Here is a 19,855-nt window from a genome sequence, read left to right on the forward strand (position 1 = left end):
AGTACAGAAGCAGTAAAAGCACTCAATCCCTCACCCCTCCAGAGCTGAAAGGTTTAGCCAGATCTCAGCAGATTACAGCCCACTGCAGGATAACTTCCTGCTCCTGAGCAGCTGAGGTGCTGCTGTGGGTTCTGAGGTGCCCAAGCTAAGCAGGACAAGCTTAAGCAGTTTAATGGTGAGTCACACCCAGAGCACTCAGGAATTGTGAGCGGGCAGCTCAGCAGGCAGACACTGAGGTGAAAAACCCTCTCTTAAGGACAATAATCTCCTTAGCTGGTATGTCAGGAGCTGAAAAAGGACATGTGAACAAGCCCTGTTCTGTACCACCCTTCTGCCAGGAAATCCCTGCTGCTGCCTGGTGCCTGGGGTCAGGAGAATCCTGTGTCCCACCACTGGCTCATGGAGGGAACAAGCCCTGCAATGCTCTCCCCTTTACACCACAGCCTTTGAGGTCACAGCAGGCTCACACCTCCATGTGACCACATCTGGACACACCATAATTCTGGATTTCCTGAGCAGTCAGGTACAGATATCCCAGACCCTGCAATATAAAAATGCTCTAAATGCAAACGAGTCATTTAATGTTTCTACAGCTTACATTTTGTTATTTATAAAATGACTGATGTATGATATTCATAGCTCGAGAAGGGAAGAACTAGTAGATGGCTATTCATTATCAACATTCATTACCCCCTATTATCATTAATCTGTCAGTACCTGCTTCTACCAGTTAATTCCTTTGACTTTCCTCAATCTGCACCTTGTTACAATCTAATGTCTCATGTCTATAAGGACGGGAGAATTTGACTGCTTGAAACTGGCAGCAAGTAATTTACATTTGGGCTTTGTTAAAATGACAGTGAGCATCACTGAGGCCAAATGTAAAAAGCCAGGCTAGAGGAGGTTATAAAAATTTCAAGTGGCAAGTGTCTCTCCTTTCATCTGACAGTTGTTATTAAGAGGCCATACTTCATTGTAACACACCAAATTTAAACACACCAGATAGAGGCAGAGCTCCACATTATACACAGGGCACCTTCCCTCTACACATGGTTTATTCCTACTGATGGGACAGAACTGAACTGAAGCTGGAAGTGGAGAGTTCCTCTACCAGCAGCCAAGGCCATCACACCCCAAACTGCTGGATGCCTCAAAGGCACTCCTCTGGCACTCCAGGTTCCAGCTGGAATAGGAAACACATCTCCATAACTAAATCCTAGGATACTTACTTTATTATCTGTAATTCTATTTGTATGTATATCTAATCTTAGATAAGGAAGGCATATGGAATGTTTCTTTCAGGGAACACTCCACTTCAATAAAATCAAACATTTTTCTACAAAATTGAGAGGAAGAAAGAACCTTAAAAGGTTGAAATCACAACTTTAGCCTGACCTTACTCTGCACACACCTTGGCATTCAACACTAAGACTGAAGCCTATTGTTGTAGAAATCTCATTCTCAGGAATTAACAAGGGCACTAATCACTAGTAAAAATGCACCAGAGTGTTAAATGTACTCACTTCCTTTATCCAGAGCAATTTAGGAGGCTGCATTTCTACAGACATGGCTCCCCCTACGTAGTTCAGAACCCTGTGCTGGGTGGCATTGATGCGCTGGACTTGGCTCACTGCACGATGGTCCATCCACATGATCACATTCCTATGGTTCTGTCCTTGGGGGGAAACAGGAAAAAGAGTTCTTTTAGCTCTGCTTTAACCCCAGCTCAGCACTCTAAGTTACCAGGCTCTCAACTGCTTCACACTTTCACTTCTACACTGAAAACTCAAATTCTGTTTGTGTTAATAATTCACAGTGGGTATTTAAATATAAAATTTTAGCCCTCTGACCCAACTTTAGCACATGCTGAGCACTGAGAACGCTGACTGAAACCAATCAGGCTTGTGAGCATTCAAGAACTGTGAAACACCATTTTCTCTTGTATTTCATTTGAAGAACCCAAACTTCCTGACAAAGTTCACATATTTAGTTAAAAAAATAAAGGAACATTTTGGTGACCAAAAACTAAAAATGTGACAAAATCTGAACCATTATGTTGTGAATTGAAATTAACCCCATCAGCTACAGGGATTTTCTTTCCTCTTCTATGGTTATGAGAAGAACCACCCTAATTTCTTTCCAAAATACTGTTCCGAGGGGGATAATTTGCTGAAATGCTTTTATTTTGGATGTGCAAGGGAAAAAGCATTTGGCAAGTCTGCAGCACACACAAATGAGAACAAGAAGCAAAGAATGTTTTATCCAAATGAACCTCCAGAGGACCTGCCAGAGAGAGGGAACAGCAATCCAGGTGACACTGCAGATTCCTCTCTGGCTAAGTAAAAACAAGGCAGAAGTGTGAGGCACATCAATATTTCCAAAATGGGTTGAAATACAGCTCAGAACTGTGAAACTGCCTGAAACACCACCACTACAAGGCTCTTCACAGCATTACAGTATTGAGTGAATTATTGTCTTGTTGTTTAGCACCACCACTGTGTAAACTCAAAGTTCTCAGGGATATCAGAGCACAGAAAATGAGAACTGAATTTGACTCATTAGACCCAAAATAGCCTCAGACATCATTAGGCATTGAAGAGATTGTAAGAGACTCTCAAATTGAAAAATAAATAATCTGATCTAAATTTAGAAAAGGACATTTTGGGGGCAAAGCTGCGTTTTGAGAAGGGTAGAAAGAGATGACAAACATCTGAGAAGAGAAAGGGAACATACACAGAATTATGATTATGACATAGCACACACCTAATCTTAAGTGGGATTCACTGGCTGAAAGAAGTGCAGCACAGACTTTTTGTGAGTCTTCTGAATTATCTACCCAATAACTAATAAACCCCCCCCAGATTTTTAGAAAAAGGTCACAGACTGTTTTAGCACTGTCCTAGACAAAGACAGAACACCAGTGTAATAAAATACACAAACTGAACTTCTTGCCTGCAGCTCCATGACAGAGCAAGCAGTTAGACTACACTAACACTAACATTTCTAACATTCCTTTAGCCAGTCTGGATGGGCATTTAGACACACTATAAAAGCCATGATCAGTACAGTCTGAAGGAGAAGAAAACATGCCAAATAGAAAAATGAGTGTAATTTCCCTAAGAAGCAATTTCTCAAGATGAATGAATGTGATCTTAGGACACCAAATATTTAACCAAACATTAAGTAATTCTCATCTCAGATTTTTAATTTTGCAGAAAAATTAAAACAGTAAAACCAGAGAAAAAAACCCTCTTATAAAAAAGAGTTTGTGTCATCTCCATCTCCAAGAGTCAGCCCCACCATTTGGCATTTGGAGGACATGGAAAATTCCCTCCCATCAGTGGTAAAATTCAGACAATAACACCACATTTTGTGTGGAGCCCTACCTTCAGAGTTGACTGCCAAAGGTTGGAACTGTTCATCCACCACAACAAGGGAACAGGTAGCATCAAACCCAAGCCCTCGAATCTGGCTGGCATCCACTCCACGGACAACTTCCTGAAAATACACAAAACACACAGGAATACAAATACATCCGTGCATGTGCAAGTGCCATGTGAGCTAGAAAGCACACAAAATGAGTTTCAAGTTAGCTCAAATGATGAAATCTCCTAAATTCAGTGTTCTTTTAAACATCCAATAGTAAACACACATCAAATTACCAGAAATTCTTTGTGTTTCAAATCTGAATTCAGAGGCCTTTATCCACAGTCCTGGATAAAAGCAGGAAGCACAAAAATATCAGTAAATAAACGTAGCAGAAAACCTGCAATGTTAATTTTCTCTCTTTTCTAAAGCTTGGAACTGAGCTGGATGTGAAACATGGGCCAGGATTAGGACCGAGTGTTTCCATCAGTTACTTCACTGATGTCCTGCCTGTGAAAGCAACAATCTTCCAGAATTGCTTTGGTAATATTGTGTTTGTCTTGAAATACTGAAGGGTCCCAAAACTAAAGTTGGTCAAAACCTGTGGCCATGATAACACCTCTCCAATGCACACCTTTACTCAGCTACCAAGAGTGTGAATAGCACACTTTTTGGAAGCTTTAAAAAAAAAATCTGAATCAGTGCCCCAGAATGCCTGAACTTCATGGCTTCCAGCAGCCCTGGAAAAAAAAACACAACACCCACAATGATTAAGTGCCAAATGAGGTTGCAAGACACCTAAAATGTAGCATGGTAATAAATTGCCACTTCTCAGCAACAATAAAAATATCATTATTTTAATTAGTACTATAAGGAAAGACTTTCAGTAGACTTGCACAGTGCCAGTCTCTTACTGGCTCTGTAAAACTGCAGTTTCTGAGACCATTTTATTGCTTAAATATAAGAGATTGCATTTAAAGAGGTCAAGAGCAAGAACAAAGCCACTCAGACAGAGAAAAATCAAATAAGCAGAGGAAGACTTGCTCTGCTTTAATGTCAAACTGTTCTTTCCTATCACTGCTGTCACTCCCTTCTTTTCCTTCTATCCACTCACCTCCTCTTCTCCATCTCAGGACATTTCTGCAGAGCCAAGCTCATTAATGTTTGAAAAGGCTGATCAATACCAAGACAATGGGTGAACAGTCCATCTGCAAATTACCAGGCGCATCATGAATATTTAAAAAGCCAACCTTAGAACATGCAGCAGGCAGGGCCTGTAGTGAGGAGGATGAAATGGACTCTGTGTGCACTGCTAGCAAAGTCTCTAATTTACCTTTATCCTCAACATGTACAGGCAGAGCCCTGGATCAGAGGGTACAAATTTTCCCCTGGAGTAAAGTCTGTTTCAATCTGGTTTTATGCCGATACCATCCACAGACATTTGTTATTTATTTGGTCTTATAATACTGGATGCCCCTGTAAAGAGGATAACAAGTGTTACTTTAGGGGCCATCCACAAACCAGATTACAATTCCTCTACAATAAATTCTCCTTTATGACTCCAGGGCAGCCCAATGCACATCTCTAGATATATGCACTGCCAGGTTCTGAGCAACCTTGACTCCTCCAAGAATTGTCTCGTGGGTAGAGCATACACCAGCTAAACAAAGCTCACAGATGTGAGACCTGAGGCAGTGGGTAAATCTTCCCTCTGCAATAATAGCACAAAGAAAGTTCTTTCATTCTATTTTCACTTGCAGCATGAGTTTTTTTTCACCCTGGCCTTCAACCTCACCAGTAAAACAGACATTTGTAACGGTGGTCACAAGTTACACAGCATGAACAGACCCGAGTGGAAGTGGCTGGCATGGGGACTGCAGGACTGTGAACATTCAGAACTTGCAGAGCCACCTGCAACACAAATCCTTCATTTTGTCCTCGCCCACCTTTGTGACAGAGCAGCAGGCAGCCCAGATGTCTGCAGAGGACTGCTCATAGTGGTCTGGCTGGGGCTCCCAAACCTGGATGGGTTTCTCTGCGTGTGCCACCACCGTCCCAAAGCTGTCCACGAGCGCCGCGCGAACGCTGGCTGAGCCCACGTCAACTCCAACGTAGTATGTCACTGCAGTCTGCTTCTCACCAGGCATTTTTAATAAAACCTGTTGAAGGAAAAGGAAACAAAAGGGGTTAAAAGCAGATAAAATGACTGATGGAAAAAGTGCCAAGAGCTGCTGCCTCCCATCAAGCCAAACATCCCACCTGTGGTGTGATGCTGGTAATTATAAAGTAACTACATAACAATCGGTTACATGTTACACAGAGGAAAAAAAAAAAAAAAGTTTCCAAGACCTCTCCACCATCAATTCACACCACTTTTAAGACTCAGAAAATAATTTTCTGAAAATGTGTTGAGCCATGAGATCATGGTGTGAAAACTCTGCCTACTCCGACATCCTACAAGAACAAAGTGAGGTTAAGTTAATTGATTTAATTATTCACAATGAGTTGCTTATTTCACTATATTAAGTTTAACTATTTGACATTTAATACAGTGACAAATTCACTGTTCTTAATTTCTCACGGTTTATTCTTAATTAATAGTTAACATTTACATTTTAATCAAGCTGTGAGAATGCTAAGAGCTGATAGAAGTATCTGAAACATCACACAAGTACCACATTTAGTGCTTGTATGAACCTTTTACATCTCTGAAACACATGAAACTCAGCTGACACACAGATTCTGATATTTAGAAAATGAATGGATATATTGGCATTTAAAACACATGGTATTTACAGAGCATCAAAATGTTTCTACTTAAAAACAGCCCCCTTCTCCTAAAGAAGTGACCTGATAATATCTGCATATGGCAGATGGGGTGGTTAGAGGGAGGAATATAGGCAAAGGGGGAAAGATTTGGAAAGTCTTGATTAACAGAATATGCTTATTCATATTTCAACTTAATATTTTTTTCTTTTTTTAATAATAACATTGAGTATAGGTCAAGATCTACTGGCATAATGTAGGTGTCTTTCACATCCATAGCTGTCTTGTAACCACTGCTGCTGAGAGATATCACAAATCTATAATCAGTGAGGGTTAGAGGCAGCAGGTGAAATAGAGAAGACAACAGGAAGCACCCCATCTCAGAAAATTCTAATGTTGGATAATAATTAATTAGGATAAAGTTTCCTTTGCACTGAAAATGGCATAAAGCAACACCTTGGCTGAAGAAACCAACTGAGGCTTCCCTTCCTCCCCCTTTAAACAGCTTATAGAAATGTGATCAGTCTGTGGAGATCTGTGATCACACAATCATTCTTCCTTGCTTCAATCTGGCACTTCATGCCCAGACCCCACTGCTGGGTCCTGGGCCCATGGTTTTTTTCTTTGCTGGGCCAGCACCAGGGAGTTCTGTCCCTGGTACAGACCAAAGCAGTCACCACACCACACTCTGCTCACAGCCTGCAAGGTCACCAGAGTGCACAGATCATCAGCTTGTAACAGTGTCAGGTAGTAGAAAAAAACTCCAAGCTATAGAGCATATTGAGGTCCTGCTGGAAATCCTGGCTGCTGCCTCCCAGCATGCTGGTGCTGCCCAGCAGATTAGGTGCAACACACACTAATCTCCTTAAGCAAGGTCATGTGTCCAAGCGATGAGCAATCAGCTAAAAATAATGGTGTGCCATGAGTCTAACACCTAGGAATATTGGCAAGAAGGCCTGCTTTATTTTCTTGGCCCTGGCTCTGTGACCTGGTCAGAGGAACAAAAGCCAATCTCTCTGCCAGAGAAGACAACTCCGCTGCTACGGGTGATTAATACTGCATCTGTCACCTGGGGGGTGACAGCACTCAGCTTCTCCCTCTTAGCCCTCAGCTGGAAAAGCAGTTTCAAGATATTCTTTTCAACAGAACATTTACTTCTTCATTTTGCACTCCACCTCCCCAAAGCTCCAAAGGCTGGCTGCAGGTGCTGCAAGTTCCTTGTGAGAAATTTTACTACAAAGACATTGCATAATACTGTCCCTGATACTATTGCATAAATTTCCTTGTTTTTTCCCTATTTCAGCTCTGTCTTTATCTGCTGACTCATAAAAAGTTGAGAATTAACCACAATCTGCAAATCAGATTCTTTTTTTTAAAACACAGGCAAATCCTTCTTACTTGCTCTTCACTAAATACAAATAGCAAAAGGAGTATTTTATATCCAGCCTTGTGCTCACATACACAATATTACTCCAAATTTCTCTTCCTTGTACGGCAGCCTTGATTTTAGCTCATTAATGTGTTTTTGCTACTTAGAGAACAAACTTAGCAGATGTTAGAGAATTAAACTCACAGTACCTCCTACTCAGCACTTGAAATTATGGCTTTGCATTGGATTCTTCCCACAAACATTTGAAACCTGGAACCCAATCTGCCCATGTAATGTTTACTTTCCTTTTTTTTCCTTACTAAGCAACCAGGATGTGCCTGTGTGAGTGACTGGGCAGGAAGCAGAGTTTGTTTATGTGCTCAAGCAATGCATATCAGCCTTTGCACATCCACCAGTTCATTGCTGTCAATCAGTGGGAACAGGAAAGAGTTAAGTGACAGTACAAAACCAAGAACCCCAAACTTACTTTAACTGGTCTCTTTCTGGATAAAGCTCACCTAGATTCACAAAGCAGCACTCAGTATCTCATGAAAAAAAGGCTATAAGCAAATATTAATCCTTTTTCAAGAACAGCAAGCACTAACTCACAGAGGCTTTTCAAAGTAAAGTGTCTCTGCAACAGGATCTGATCTGCTTGCAAAAACATAATTTGATGCCAAGGGTTTTTTTGGAATACCAAACACTTGGTATGCCACCTACTTATCAACCCCATCCACAAAAAGCACTGTCATCTCCAGGTCATAAATGTCAGCAATTATGGACTCTGCCCAAGGGTATTTCTTGAGAACCTAAGAACTCAGCAGAGAAGTTGGTGGAAAATACTTAGCCAAAGTACAGTGATAAGAATTTTAAAGAGGAATGCTGCCATTCTGTTTAGTTTCCAGAAGATTCCTTTGGTACAAAAGGAAGCTCCAAATCAGAGATGAAGGAACTCTTTAATGGAGTTCAGGGGTAGCAGAAGGTCCCTGCACAGACTTCTTGCTTTGGAATTTGGACACCAACATTCATTGCCACGTGAAAAGAAAACTGTTGTGCAAATAAAACATTGGTTTGGATTTTTTTATCTGCTGGATTCTTTGCTTCTGCAGGCAATATAATCATGAGGAAAACTGAACCAGAAAAAAGACTGAAATATAATGTCCTAAAAGTCCAGTCAGACAGGTCAGTTCATCAAGCACAATATTCTTAACATGACACCAAAATATTTTATGCATGGATGATTCATATCCATGGACTTCCAAGGGGTGGAAGGCAGTGGAGTCAGGACCTTCTAAATCCATGAAATATCTGAAGTCAAGAAGCCTGGCTCCCTTGCAGCCAAGAAAAAAGGCCTCCTTCAATACAGCCTTGTCTGTCCACTGCAGAATTCAAGCCTCGTATTTTCAACTTACTATATTAATTTGCAAACAGAAGGAGAGGGGCAGAGGAAAAAAGTTAACTTAAAAGACATGGCCATCTTGACCGTGTAAATCCACGACTGGAACTGCTAAGTCAGGACAAGAAGCCAAAATTCCCTCCAAGCACTAAACCAGCAATGGCCTCCTTCTCTGCAAATCACAGCAGGGATAGAATTGCTTTTCAAACAAGCATTTATGATCAAAAGGCTACAGCATATTATAAATATTTATATGGCCCATTAAATAATAGTCTGTATAAATATTGTTCAAAATATGCATGCTGGAAACCACAGACTTCCCAGTTTATCCTTGTACAAACGTGTTAGTTTTCCCACATAAGCAATGAAAAAAGAAAAAGAACGGGTGAAACTCAGTTGCAAAAATATTAAAAAAAAAAAAAAAGAAAGAAAATCCTTAACATTATTTACTTTAATTTAAAAGGAATGAGTAAGTAACCAGAGGAGTTTTTGATCGAGCACTGTTAGACTTATCTGTCCCACTTTACCTCATGGTGATCGAGCTGCCAGGACGTACCTTTCTGTTAAAGCCAGGGTGCAGGAGGGGCTGCACTCACTTCAACATAGGCCCAAGATCAGCACAAGCTTTCAGCAGCAGCAATTTAGACTTCGTGGTGCTGTGTGCTTAAACACAAACAATTAGGAAGGACTGGCATGTCTGTTTTAAACTTTGATCTCTGGAACGCTGCGGGCTGCCCAGACCCGGTGATTGTGGATAAACACTGCGTTTTTAGCAGTGCAGCTGTGCTTTTCTATGGGTTACCAAGAAAAAGATTAACAGACTCAAATTAGGCTTCGTAAGCTTTGTGTGAAAAGATCTAAATATGCTAAAGAGAAGATGCTTTTCAATTGTAGAAAGGATAAAAACCAAAACAAAACCTTTGAACATTATAGTGGAAATTCGGCACTTTGGGTTGCTAGAGGTAAGTAACCAATACAAGTGGTGGTGGTAGAGTGGCAGTATCTCCTTGAAGACAGTGAACTCCCTTTCCTCTTCCAGCTTCTGTAATTCCTGTTTGAATGTGGCAAGAGAAAGAAGGCACATGGCTGTGTGGGAGAGCAGGAGCAGATGGGGAATTCTAACACTGTGGTGAAGGGCAGTACTAATATAGAAAATATCCTTAAATGCCCAAGGGAGTGTGCTATAGCTATCAACAAGCATTTATTTGTCAGCTACCCCACAGCAAACAAAACAAACACAGGGAACAAAAGCACACCTAACCTCCCCTTTTCCCTTCCCCAAACAGAAATATGTACATCCAGGATCTCTGTCTTAGGTAACAGATCTCTGTCTGTGCTAACAGTAACAAAATTGGAATAAATAAAAATTGAGCTGGGGAAAATATGCTTTTTCATTGGAAACCAAACACCTCTAGATTCTTTCAGCAGTTCTCTGGTACATTCTGTGAAGTTTTCTTGCATCTTACAAGGAAAAACAGCATCAAATAATGGAATATTTCAGTAGTGGGATAAAACTCTGATTCCAGTCCTATAATACTTAGATTGTTCCATCAAAACCTTCCTGTCCTCCTAACACTGTAATGCAATTTCAATAAATCCCAGCATAGGCAGGACTGATAATATTCTACTATTTTCTAGTATCTCTTTTTCTCTCTATAAATAATTCACTATGTACTAATTTGCTGTAATGTCTCTCCAGATTTTTTTTCTTCCCCTTGCTTTCAGTGTCCAAGACAAAGTCATTACTTCATTGCTGCCCTCTGCCCTCTAATTCTATATTTTGGATTTTAAATACTTTCAGGCCAAACTACTTCCACCTGCTGTGATTTAAAGCAAGCACATTTGGGTTTATCCTGGTGTAACCAGGAAGTGGAGAAATTAAAATGACTAAATTATTCTAATAAATTAGATCCAAACATTGTTTCTTTTCAGCTTCTACTGCCTACATAGTTATCTCACTCAGGAACAGAGAAGGATGTCAGCATGATCAGTTGACATTGGTAAATACCAAGCTCTTACATGTACAGCAGAGTTGGTTTTCTCTATATTCTGCTCGAGAAGAGTTTGTACTAAACAGAATTATTTTCTCTCCTTCCAGTTCCTGTCTTCAGCTCACACAGGCACACGGTCTGTGGTACTGATGATCAAACAGGAGCAATGGCATTCTGGCCCCTGATTAAAGAGCAGAGCATGGCTGTGCTGGGTCAGATGAAAGGTCCAATTAGCCCAGGATCCTCCACAAACAGCAGAAGCCGTAAGAAAAGCATATGCCTGCCCTTTTCATCCAGCAGTACTTCCCCAGGACACCTTTCCTCCTGCTATCTATAGTAAAGGCACTTCCTGAGCCAGAAATTTTATCTTCAGGATTAGCAGACCTTGAAGGCTTTTTCCTCTCTAAATTTGTGCTCTTTCTGGATCCAGGGAAACTTTTCTCACTGCAAACTACTGTGGTAATGAGTTATAAAGTTCTGTGTAAACAATGCAGGAAAAAGCCCTTTGGTTTGTTCTGAGCATGCCACCTGCTAGTTTTGTTTGATGTGTCTGAGTTCCTGAGCTAGAGGAGACGTTAAGCAATTGCTGTGTATTTACTTTCTCCATGCAGGCATGATTCCATTGCATTCTGAATCACCCCCAAAGGCCTCACTGCCACTATCCACAGATCATGGGTACTGAGCTGAACTCACAATCTCTGCATGGTCAGGTAAGACAAAAAGCATTTTCCTGCTCTGAGTGCTCATGGATGTGGCAGTAACAAAGTACCATAACCCACTGCAGTAGTCAGTACTAATAAACAGCAAGAAATAATGCCAAGGCCACTGTGGGTAAGTGGAGATACTGCTCAGAGATGCTGCAGTAGGAAAACAATGTATTGGTGTCAGGTGAGAGGTGCTGCTCAGGAGCACGGAACTGGCCAGGGATTTCTAGCTTCATGCAGGTCCCAAAACACTGAGCTCACAACAGACTGATCCAGGAGTTCCTTCCAACTACATGCCTGGGGGAGACTTGGGACTACTGCTCCTCCTGGTTTTCCCTGGCCCCGCTGAGGTTGGACGGGCTCTGCCCACGCCGAGCAGACCCGGCTGCCCCGGCGCTCCCTGGCCTGTAATTCTGGCACACAAAGGAAACAAGTGCAGCTCCCCCTGCTCCAGAGCTCACCTAACCCCGGGAACAGCAGGAAACAGCTGCGGAGAGGAGCGCTCAGGAAAAAGGAAGGCTGAGAAAAGGGCTGTGAGAACGCACAACATGAGATGAGAAGATACAGCCTTGTGGGGAAAAGCAACAGCTCCGATTCCCTCGGAGCTCTCTGGGCCCTGCTGGGAATGGGCCATCACTCCAAGAGCAGGCTCTGATCCTGCATCCACCAGTGGCAACCTCCCAGCCACTATCCGGAGTTCAGGACTAAACTCATGAACATCACAGGTGCACTCAAACAACGGCAGGATTTTGAACACTTGCCATAACCCCCAGTCTGTCCAGTAGAGGAAATGTTGATCAGAAAATGCCAGGACACGATTCCCAGGCAGGAAAACCTAAGGAATAAGGGGGGTGTATACAGCACCCTTTCTTTGCCCCAGCCTGGCAATGGCAGTGGATCCAAGCCACGCACACCACGCTCCTGAGATCCATTCCCTGCTCTGACACTGCAGCTGCACAAATCCCCAAAGGCTGTGTTAATGACCTGGCAGACAGACTTGTCCCAAGTGATTCTGCAGAATGCCTGGAGCCCTGAAAGAAGACACTATCTTGTTTACATTTACCGAGGGGGAAAAAAATACCATCTAATTATTACATAAATTCTGGCTGTAGCAGCTTCATGACTAGTTGAAAAGAGGTAACAGGCTCCAAAATGACTGATGGACCCAAGTGTTTGGATCCACCAGCTTATCAATCTAATGCTAAGGAAGATCTTTCACATCCCTGTGTCTCTATCACTTTAACCTACACATGATGGACAGAGAGAATAATCTCTGCTCTTTGCCTGTAAAATTGATTAATGTACTGTGACTTTTAAGTTTTTTTTTTACTCTATGCTGCGATGAAAATAGAGAAACAAATAAAAAATCCTGAACAACCACACCCCACAAAAAAGCAGTATACTTGTAAACACAGCACAATAATGTGAATTTTCAAAATATCTGTTTAAGTTACAAAATGGAATCTGGAGGAGAATGCAATTCAAAAGGCACAATTACAATTCACACAACAGCGTTAAACTGCATTCCTGCAGCAAACCAGCCTTGTTGGCACCAGGAGCTTCTGTGCAGGGTACATGGGTAACTACAGCCATCATGCCACTGTGGATACAAATTAGCCAACCTAGGGTAATGCTGATATTCTAACTTTAATTCTTGAGATGCCAGTGCTACATCACAGCTGAATCTGGCACTAACCCTGTGATTACATATCAGCAGATCCGTATAAAAATAATTTGTTCTGAGCTCACAGTTTTATGAAATGATAAAACATCAAAATTAGCATTCTGGCTGAAATCCACTGCATTTCCCATCAAGGCTTACACATTTAAGCAACATCTGAACCAACTGCCTATAATTACTTCTGGCAGATACTGGAGCACTTAGGCCAGTAGTAGATGCAACAGTGAAATAAATTTTTAAAGACATGCTGCAAACCACTTCAAGATGCTCAGCCCAGAAGCAAACATGTGTCCATAAACCCAATCCACGGTTTATTTTACAGGATTTGTTCACTCTTGCATAGTAAAAGCCTGAGAAGAATGACAGCCACAAATAATCTGTCAGTTTAAAATTAAACATTTATTTGGCTGCAATTTCAAAAACACTCGCCCTGAAGTTCCTGTCACAACTACTTAAGAGGAAGTGGGGTTGCATATTAGCTTAGGTTAAAAGAAACACTAATTCTGCACAAAACCAGTTATTTATTTATTCAAAAGAACCAAGGTTTTAAAATGATAATTTAACTGAGAAACATAAAATGGAGAAACAGAAGTGTATACTAAGAATACACATAAAAACTTCCTATCATAGAATTAGTTTATTTGGTCTCTCCTGATACTATAAATTTATTTCTGCCATGATTTTTATAGCTGGGAACAGCTGTCCCTACAAGCAACCAATTCTCTCTGCATTAATCCTCCTATCCCAGACACTCTTCCCAGGAAAAAAAAGTGCCTCTTTTTTTTTTCTTCTATATGCTCATATACATTCCTGAAGGAAAGGGACCATTAGCATTACAGAGCCTTTAAAATTTTGTTTTTGTATTATATCTACGTACACTTAAAAAAAAAGTTAATCCCAACTACTTAAGTAAATGGTCTTCCAGGATAAGAAAACAGAATTAAATACATGAGAATGAAATACACAAGAAGGAAATATATGAGAAAGAAATACAAGACCACCTCCCCAACAATGTGTCTGCTTAGTACTTTCTAAAAACCTCTGAGCCCTCTCCTCTACTTCCCTGGAATTTGTTTTGTAAGTGCTCTCCAGAGAAGAGCGCTGGTGTTAAGTTTATTAAACTTCCTAACAAATCCCAGGCACCTCAGCAGGGAAGGAATCTGCCAAGTTGCCAGTGCCTCACCGGGCAGAGCCTGGCACCAGCGAGGAACACGGCCGTGTTGGCAGCTCCCGAGCCAGGCACGAGTAAATTCCAGCAGGTTCCTGGGGTGTGATCTGTGCCAGCCCAGGAGCTGCTTGGGATCAGAGGGGCATGACAAGGAGACAAGGCTGTGACAAAAAGGGGAGCTGCATGAGGATGAGGGAGGCAGTGGTGGCAGGACACCAGTGCCAGCAGCCCCTGTGCCAGAGAGATGAGACTGGAGACGACATTTATGGAAGTTTCCTGGGGATATGGAGGATTAGGCAAGTGTGTGAGGGATGTGCATGTCCCACCTACCCAGGTCAGGTCATCTGAGCACTGCCCTTTGACAGAATCACAGAAAAAGCTGAGCTGGATAAGGATACTCAAGGACCATCAAGTCCAACTCCTGCACCTGCACAGAACCCCGAGAGCCACACCATGTGCCTGAGAGCATGGTCCAAATGTTCCCTTGAATTCTGTAAGGTTTGGTTCTGTGACCCTTCCAGGGAAACCTGTTCCAGCACCCAACCACCCTTTGGGGGGAAAACCTTTTTTACTATCCAACCTCAAGCACCCCTGAGACAAGTTCTCAGGTCGCATCACTCGGCATCACGAAGAAATCAGCGTGTGCCTCTCCTTTTTCCCTCAGGAAGCTGCATTTGAAGCACATGGGAAGGCGGCTGGGATAAAGGTGATCCAACAGCACAGGAGGCACTGGGAGGATCCGTGTGCCCACCTGGGCACCCCTGAACGAAGGGCTGCCTGAATGAAGAGTTCTCACTGCATTACAGCGGGAGTTACACATGGCAGTGCTGCACAGAAACGTCAGGAGGAGAGAAGGACGCAAACCCCATCGGCCGCACGAAAAGCGGCTCTGAGCTCACTCGGGCCGACGCGAGCGCTCAGCCCACGCACGGCCGGGCCCGCGGCTGCGGCGAGGGGCTCCCTGGGGAAGGAGGCGGCGCTGGTGATTAAACAACAACACGAACGCGAAACCTCCTTTTAGAGCAGCAGGATCCGAGCCCTAACGGAGGAGGAGGACGGAATCCTGCGGGGCGTCACGGCGGAGAAGGGGCAGGAATAAGGGCAAGGAGAGGGGCGGGAGCCGCGCTGAGGCAGCGCGCGCTGCGCTCCCCTCAGCCACGGTGAGGGCCGGGGGCCGCCGCTGCCCCTCAGCGCCGTCACTTACTCGTGCAGCCATCACTTACTTGTGCCCCCGGCACTGCCCGGGCCCGCACAGCCCGGCGGGGACGTCCCCTGAACCCGCCGCTGCCGGGAAAAGCGCCGGGAAAAGCGCCGGGTTCCCCCTTGCCGGGCTCCCCCGTGCCGGGCTCCCCGTGCCGGGCCGGCCGCGCCTGCGCCGGGAAGGGGCGGGCAGGGGAAGTGGCGGCGCTGAGGGGCAGCGGCGGCTCGGGCCGGGAATCGCCCGGGTCTGAACCGGCAGCAAGGAAGGGGCTTTACGTATGGTAAATCTTATTTTCTGCCCCGTACACGGCTGTGAAATATCGGCGGTCGCAGAAGCTTTGGAGCGGTGCAAGAAGACGTGTGGAGACCGCTGAGAAGAACGTATACAGTATAGGAGAATAAATATAGTGTTCCAAGAAGGCGGGTGGAGACCACTGAGAAGAATGTATACAGTATAGGAGAATAAATATATAAAAACATAAAGGCAAATAAATATGTAGAAACGTATAGAAGAATAAATAAAAAGGAGGGAACGTCAGGGCTCAGGGCATCTCTCATCCTGTGCCTCCTTAAATATCCTTAAATGAGTAAAACAGGGCTGCAAGCCATGAGTTTGGGTGTCTGCATGGGGTCGCTCTGAGAGTTTTACATGAAGAGCTGAGGAGTTGCTGAAAACCCTGAGTTTAGTTAAGGTTTGCTTCAAATGGAGAGAGGATGGGGCAGCGGGATGCCCTCAAATGCAAAACAGAAAACACAGAATCAATGAGTTTGGAAAAGACCTCTCAGCTGATCGAGTCCAACCCATGGGCCAGCCACGGTTTGGGACCAGATCCCACCACACCCCTGCATGACCCTCCTCAGCCCACGCAGGGAGGAGCAGATGGCAGCCCTCACATTCCCATCGTGTCCAAACACTTCTGGCCCCAGGGAGCCGCCAGGGATTTTTCCCGTTAACCCCCAAATGTTCTACAACTGGAAATCTTGCAGCAAAAAAAGTTCTCTTGCAACATTTCCAGAGTATTCCCACTTCGGCCTGAGCAGAAATGCTGCAGGAACAGCCTTGCTCAGGGAAAGATGAGTGTTTGTCTCGTGGTTAGAGCACAGGGTTCGTGGTCAGGAGCTGTGGGTTCTCATTCCAGCCTTGCCACTGAATCATTTTGAGAGCTTTGCTAGTCACTTTGTACTAGAACCAGTTAGGAATTTTCCATTGGGATGGTTTTCTGGTGGAAAACACTGCTTTATACCAAACTGAAATCTGGGTGAAAATTGATTTTTCTGTTGGGAATACCTTGTGTCTGGACTAGTTTAGAAAGGACATTTGGCCCAAACTGCAGTGTTTGAGGGTTTCTTCATTAGTCCAAATGTTTTGCTTTGAATGGATAGGTTAAAAAATAAAACACCTCCTCCTGACTGTAATTCCAAGTCATCTTACAACATGGTGTGAATGTGTGCCCTCATGCTCTGCTTTGCTCCCCAGGAGGTCTGCGGTGTAGTGAGATTTAAATTTCTGTTTTCTGAGATGTGCACATCCCAATCTGAGTCAGACCTGGCCCACAGGGACAAATCCCAGCATAGGGCCACCACTCTGCTGGGGGAAGCGCTCCATGCAGAGAAAGTGTAAAGTTCAGAGACACAAACGAGCTGTTTCACATTAGCTCAGTGGCCTAAAACAAGGCACCGTGACTGGGGAGATACCAAAATGGTTTTTTGGTGGTTTTTTTTGACTGAAATGGACCTGATTCTGTTCCAGAAACCCATTCCTCTGCTCATTAAAAACAAATTTATTTCTCCCCTCCCTGTAGTCATACACTGACAGTTTATTTTAGTATAATACTTGTACCCCTCCCACAATGTACTTGTAGACACCATTGAAGTCCCCTATTTGTTTTGCCAAATTAAATATTAATAATTTATTTTCTCTCATAATAGCAAGTTGTGGATTATCTAATAGTTTTTCCTTCACTTCTCTCAGTCAGAATTCATCTTTTCTGAGCTTGAGTGATCAGTCTGACATACTGTGTAATGTTTAAATGATGGCTTGCAAGAGACTTGTACAGTGGCAATAGTAATTCCTTCTGCACTCTTTTAGTTACAGACAGGCATCAAATTTGCCTTTTTTACACCTATATCACATTAGCACCTCAATTTACCCAGTTCTTTTTGCTCCAATAAATAACAAAAGCGAGTACAGACAAATTTATTAACTTTTGCTTAATACATTTTTCCATTTCACCTCACTTCTCTGGTACTCACATGGTTTCTTTCCAAGTGAGTGACAAAGGAAGATATTTTCAAGAACAATTATAAGTTTCCAGCTTCCAAAATCAAAGACCTGAAAATGCTTTTAATTAAAGAATCCAAGTTTAGATTATCACATATTCCCAAGCCCATATGAGGCTTAATTCATTGCTCCTTTGAAATATTCTGAAAGCCGAGGGTAAAGAGGTGTTATATTAGTGCAGAATAATGATGATTAATTTGTGCTTTGTATCAAATGCAGGAGGAACAGATACATGTGCAGTGAATCCTCTATACTTCCAAAATATTTCTATAAACTTGAAAATATTCTGTGGATGTACATGTCTTAAATGGAACTCAACCAATTTTTGCTGTTTAGCATTTGGCTGTTGCAGTTATCCTTCAAAAAACCCTACCCCTTCTTCTAAGATTCTGGACAGATTCACTTAAAATACACCCTTTTGCCTTTTCATTACAGAGTAACTAATGAAAATTCCATTTTAAATGTGCTTTCTGGGAGACAGGGATGTTCTTCTTTTTTTTTTTTTTTTTTTTTTTTTTTTTGTGATTAACCAGAGCCCGTATTTCAGGCAGCAGGGAAACAGCTCCAGGTAGTGTAAATCAGCATTGCCCAAGATGGCCCTCAGTCCTCTCAACCCCACAGAACAATTTAGTGGGTTTAGATGACAGTTGGCATCTTTGAAATATTCTCTTTTGCAGAACTAGACTAGATGTGACACTTGCTGGAGAAGAAATCTTGCATAAATCTGTCAAAAAAGACTCAATCATATTACTTCACTAGCTGTGGTAACCTTTGGAGGCCAAAGTCCAGACAGGTTGAGAAATGGAGCATGAGTCCATAAAGGTGACAATTCCATTAACTGTAATCAGTGAGAGAGGTGAATGGTGAGATAAAGACAAATGACTCCTTCTGTAAAAAAAAGAAAATATGTGTGTGCAGGGGAAAGAGGCAGAATGAACATTTTCCTGTTGAGGAAATAAAGACCCAGCCCTGCTCTGTTAAGATCAACACAAAAACATTTCTTGAGCTCAGTGGGTGCAAGTTTTGCCCCAACATCCTGACTTCTGGTGAATGTCAAGCAGCAATGGACCTCTGAACACCCCAAAATTCCATTTAGATGCTTATTAACATAAAATTGGAAGGGAAAAAAATATTTCGTAAAGTTCCTGCTTGCTTATGTGCTTAGGCAGATCATACAAGCACCTGAGGGTGGGTTTTAATCTCATTTGATGAAGTATAGCACTTTTTCAAGTGTTATAGGAAGCAGAAACTGGGGAATACTCTGGATGAAGTGCTTACTGGGCCGTTAGACCAGAACTATTCATCTAACAGGGAGATGGGGAAGTAAAAACCAAATTAATTCTCTGCAACAAGAAGGGATTTTTGAGTGTACAATAGAAAAAAAAAGGAAATTTCCTTTGGGGGATTTTTTCTGGTTTTAGCAGAAATATTAAGTTACTCTTGGATACTGGAGTGGCCAAAAAGGAAAATCCCTGTTTTAAGTTCCTCTAAATATAGCTAGAAAAATAATTCCAATTTTATCAATTTGTGGCCCATTTCCTCACTTTTTGGGCAGCTCACCTTTTAATACCAAAGTCAGAAGCTGATACAAACAAGCAGACAATATTTCAGCCTCCACCAAAATTCCAGTGTCTTGCCCAGGGCCTGTTCCTGCCTGCCCACTTGGCTGGACACCAATATCCTTTATTCTCAGGGGAGTCAGCCTTCCAAAAAACCACTTGGCACTGGAGTCAGGGCTGCTCTGTTTTCCTAACGTTCGTGGCAGGCAGGATGTTTTCCGACTCTGGTACCCAACAGTTGAGCATTCCAGACAGCACAGGGATTTTTCTTTTGAAACCACACTTCCAATGCCATAAGAATAAGGGAGGTTCTGTGATCCCGTGTGATCCTGGTGGGAAAATAGGATGACTCTGTTGTCACACAGAGATGCACA

General features: G+C 42.8%; 1 protein-coding gene and 1 long non-coding RNA gene across 6 annotated transcripts in view; one reads left to right on the forward strand and one right to left on the reverse strand.

Moving 5' to 3' along the window:
• The window catches only part of FGGY (FGGY carbohydrate kinase domain containing), a 129,423-nt gene extending 113,604 nt beyond the window's left edge, over positions 1-15,819 (reverse strand). For 3 of the 5 annotated variants that reach the window (XM_032749827.3, XM_032749826.3, XM_030278634.4), the window contains exons 1-5: positions 15,665-15,792; positions 9,454-9,560; positions 5,313-5,525; positions 3,387-3,498; positions 1,524-1,675 (exon numbers count right to left, since the gene is read on the reverse strand). In XM_032749827.3, coding sequence (XP_032605718.3) covers positions 1,524-1,675; positions 3,387-3,498; positions 5,313-5,513 — 465 coding nt within the window. In that variant the 5' untranslated portion in view covers positions 5,514-5,525; positions 9,454-9,560; positions 15,665-15,792. Of the gene's footprint in view, positions 1-1,523; positions 1,676-3,386; positions 3,499-5,312; positions 5,526-9,453; positions 9,561-15,664 lie in introns of those variants that run through there. The other 2 variants (XM_032749830.3, XM_032749828.3) reach the window with 2 other exon arrangements.
• On the forward strand, positions 9,556-17,436 carry LOC140684609 (uncharacterized). Its single transcript, XR_012057099.1, has 3 exons — positions 9,556-9,859; positions 11,500-11,598; positions 15,106-17,436. It is a non-coding gene; the product is annotated as an uncharacterized lncRNA (long non-coding RNA).
• Positions 17,437-19,855: the final 2,419 nt, after the last annotated feature.

The sequence above is a fragment of the Taeniopygia guttata genome, chromosome 8 (assembly GCF_048771995.1).
Source record: "Taeniopygia guttata chromosome 8, bTaeGut7.mat, whole genome shotgun sequence".
NCBI classification, from domain to species: Eukaryota; Metazoa; Chordata; class Aves; order Passeriformes; family Estrildidae; genus Taeniopygia; species Taeniopygia guttata.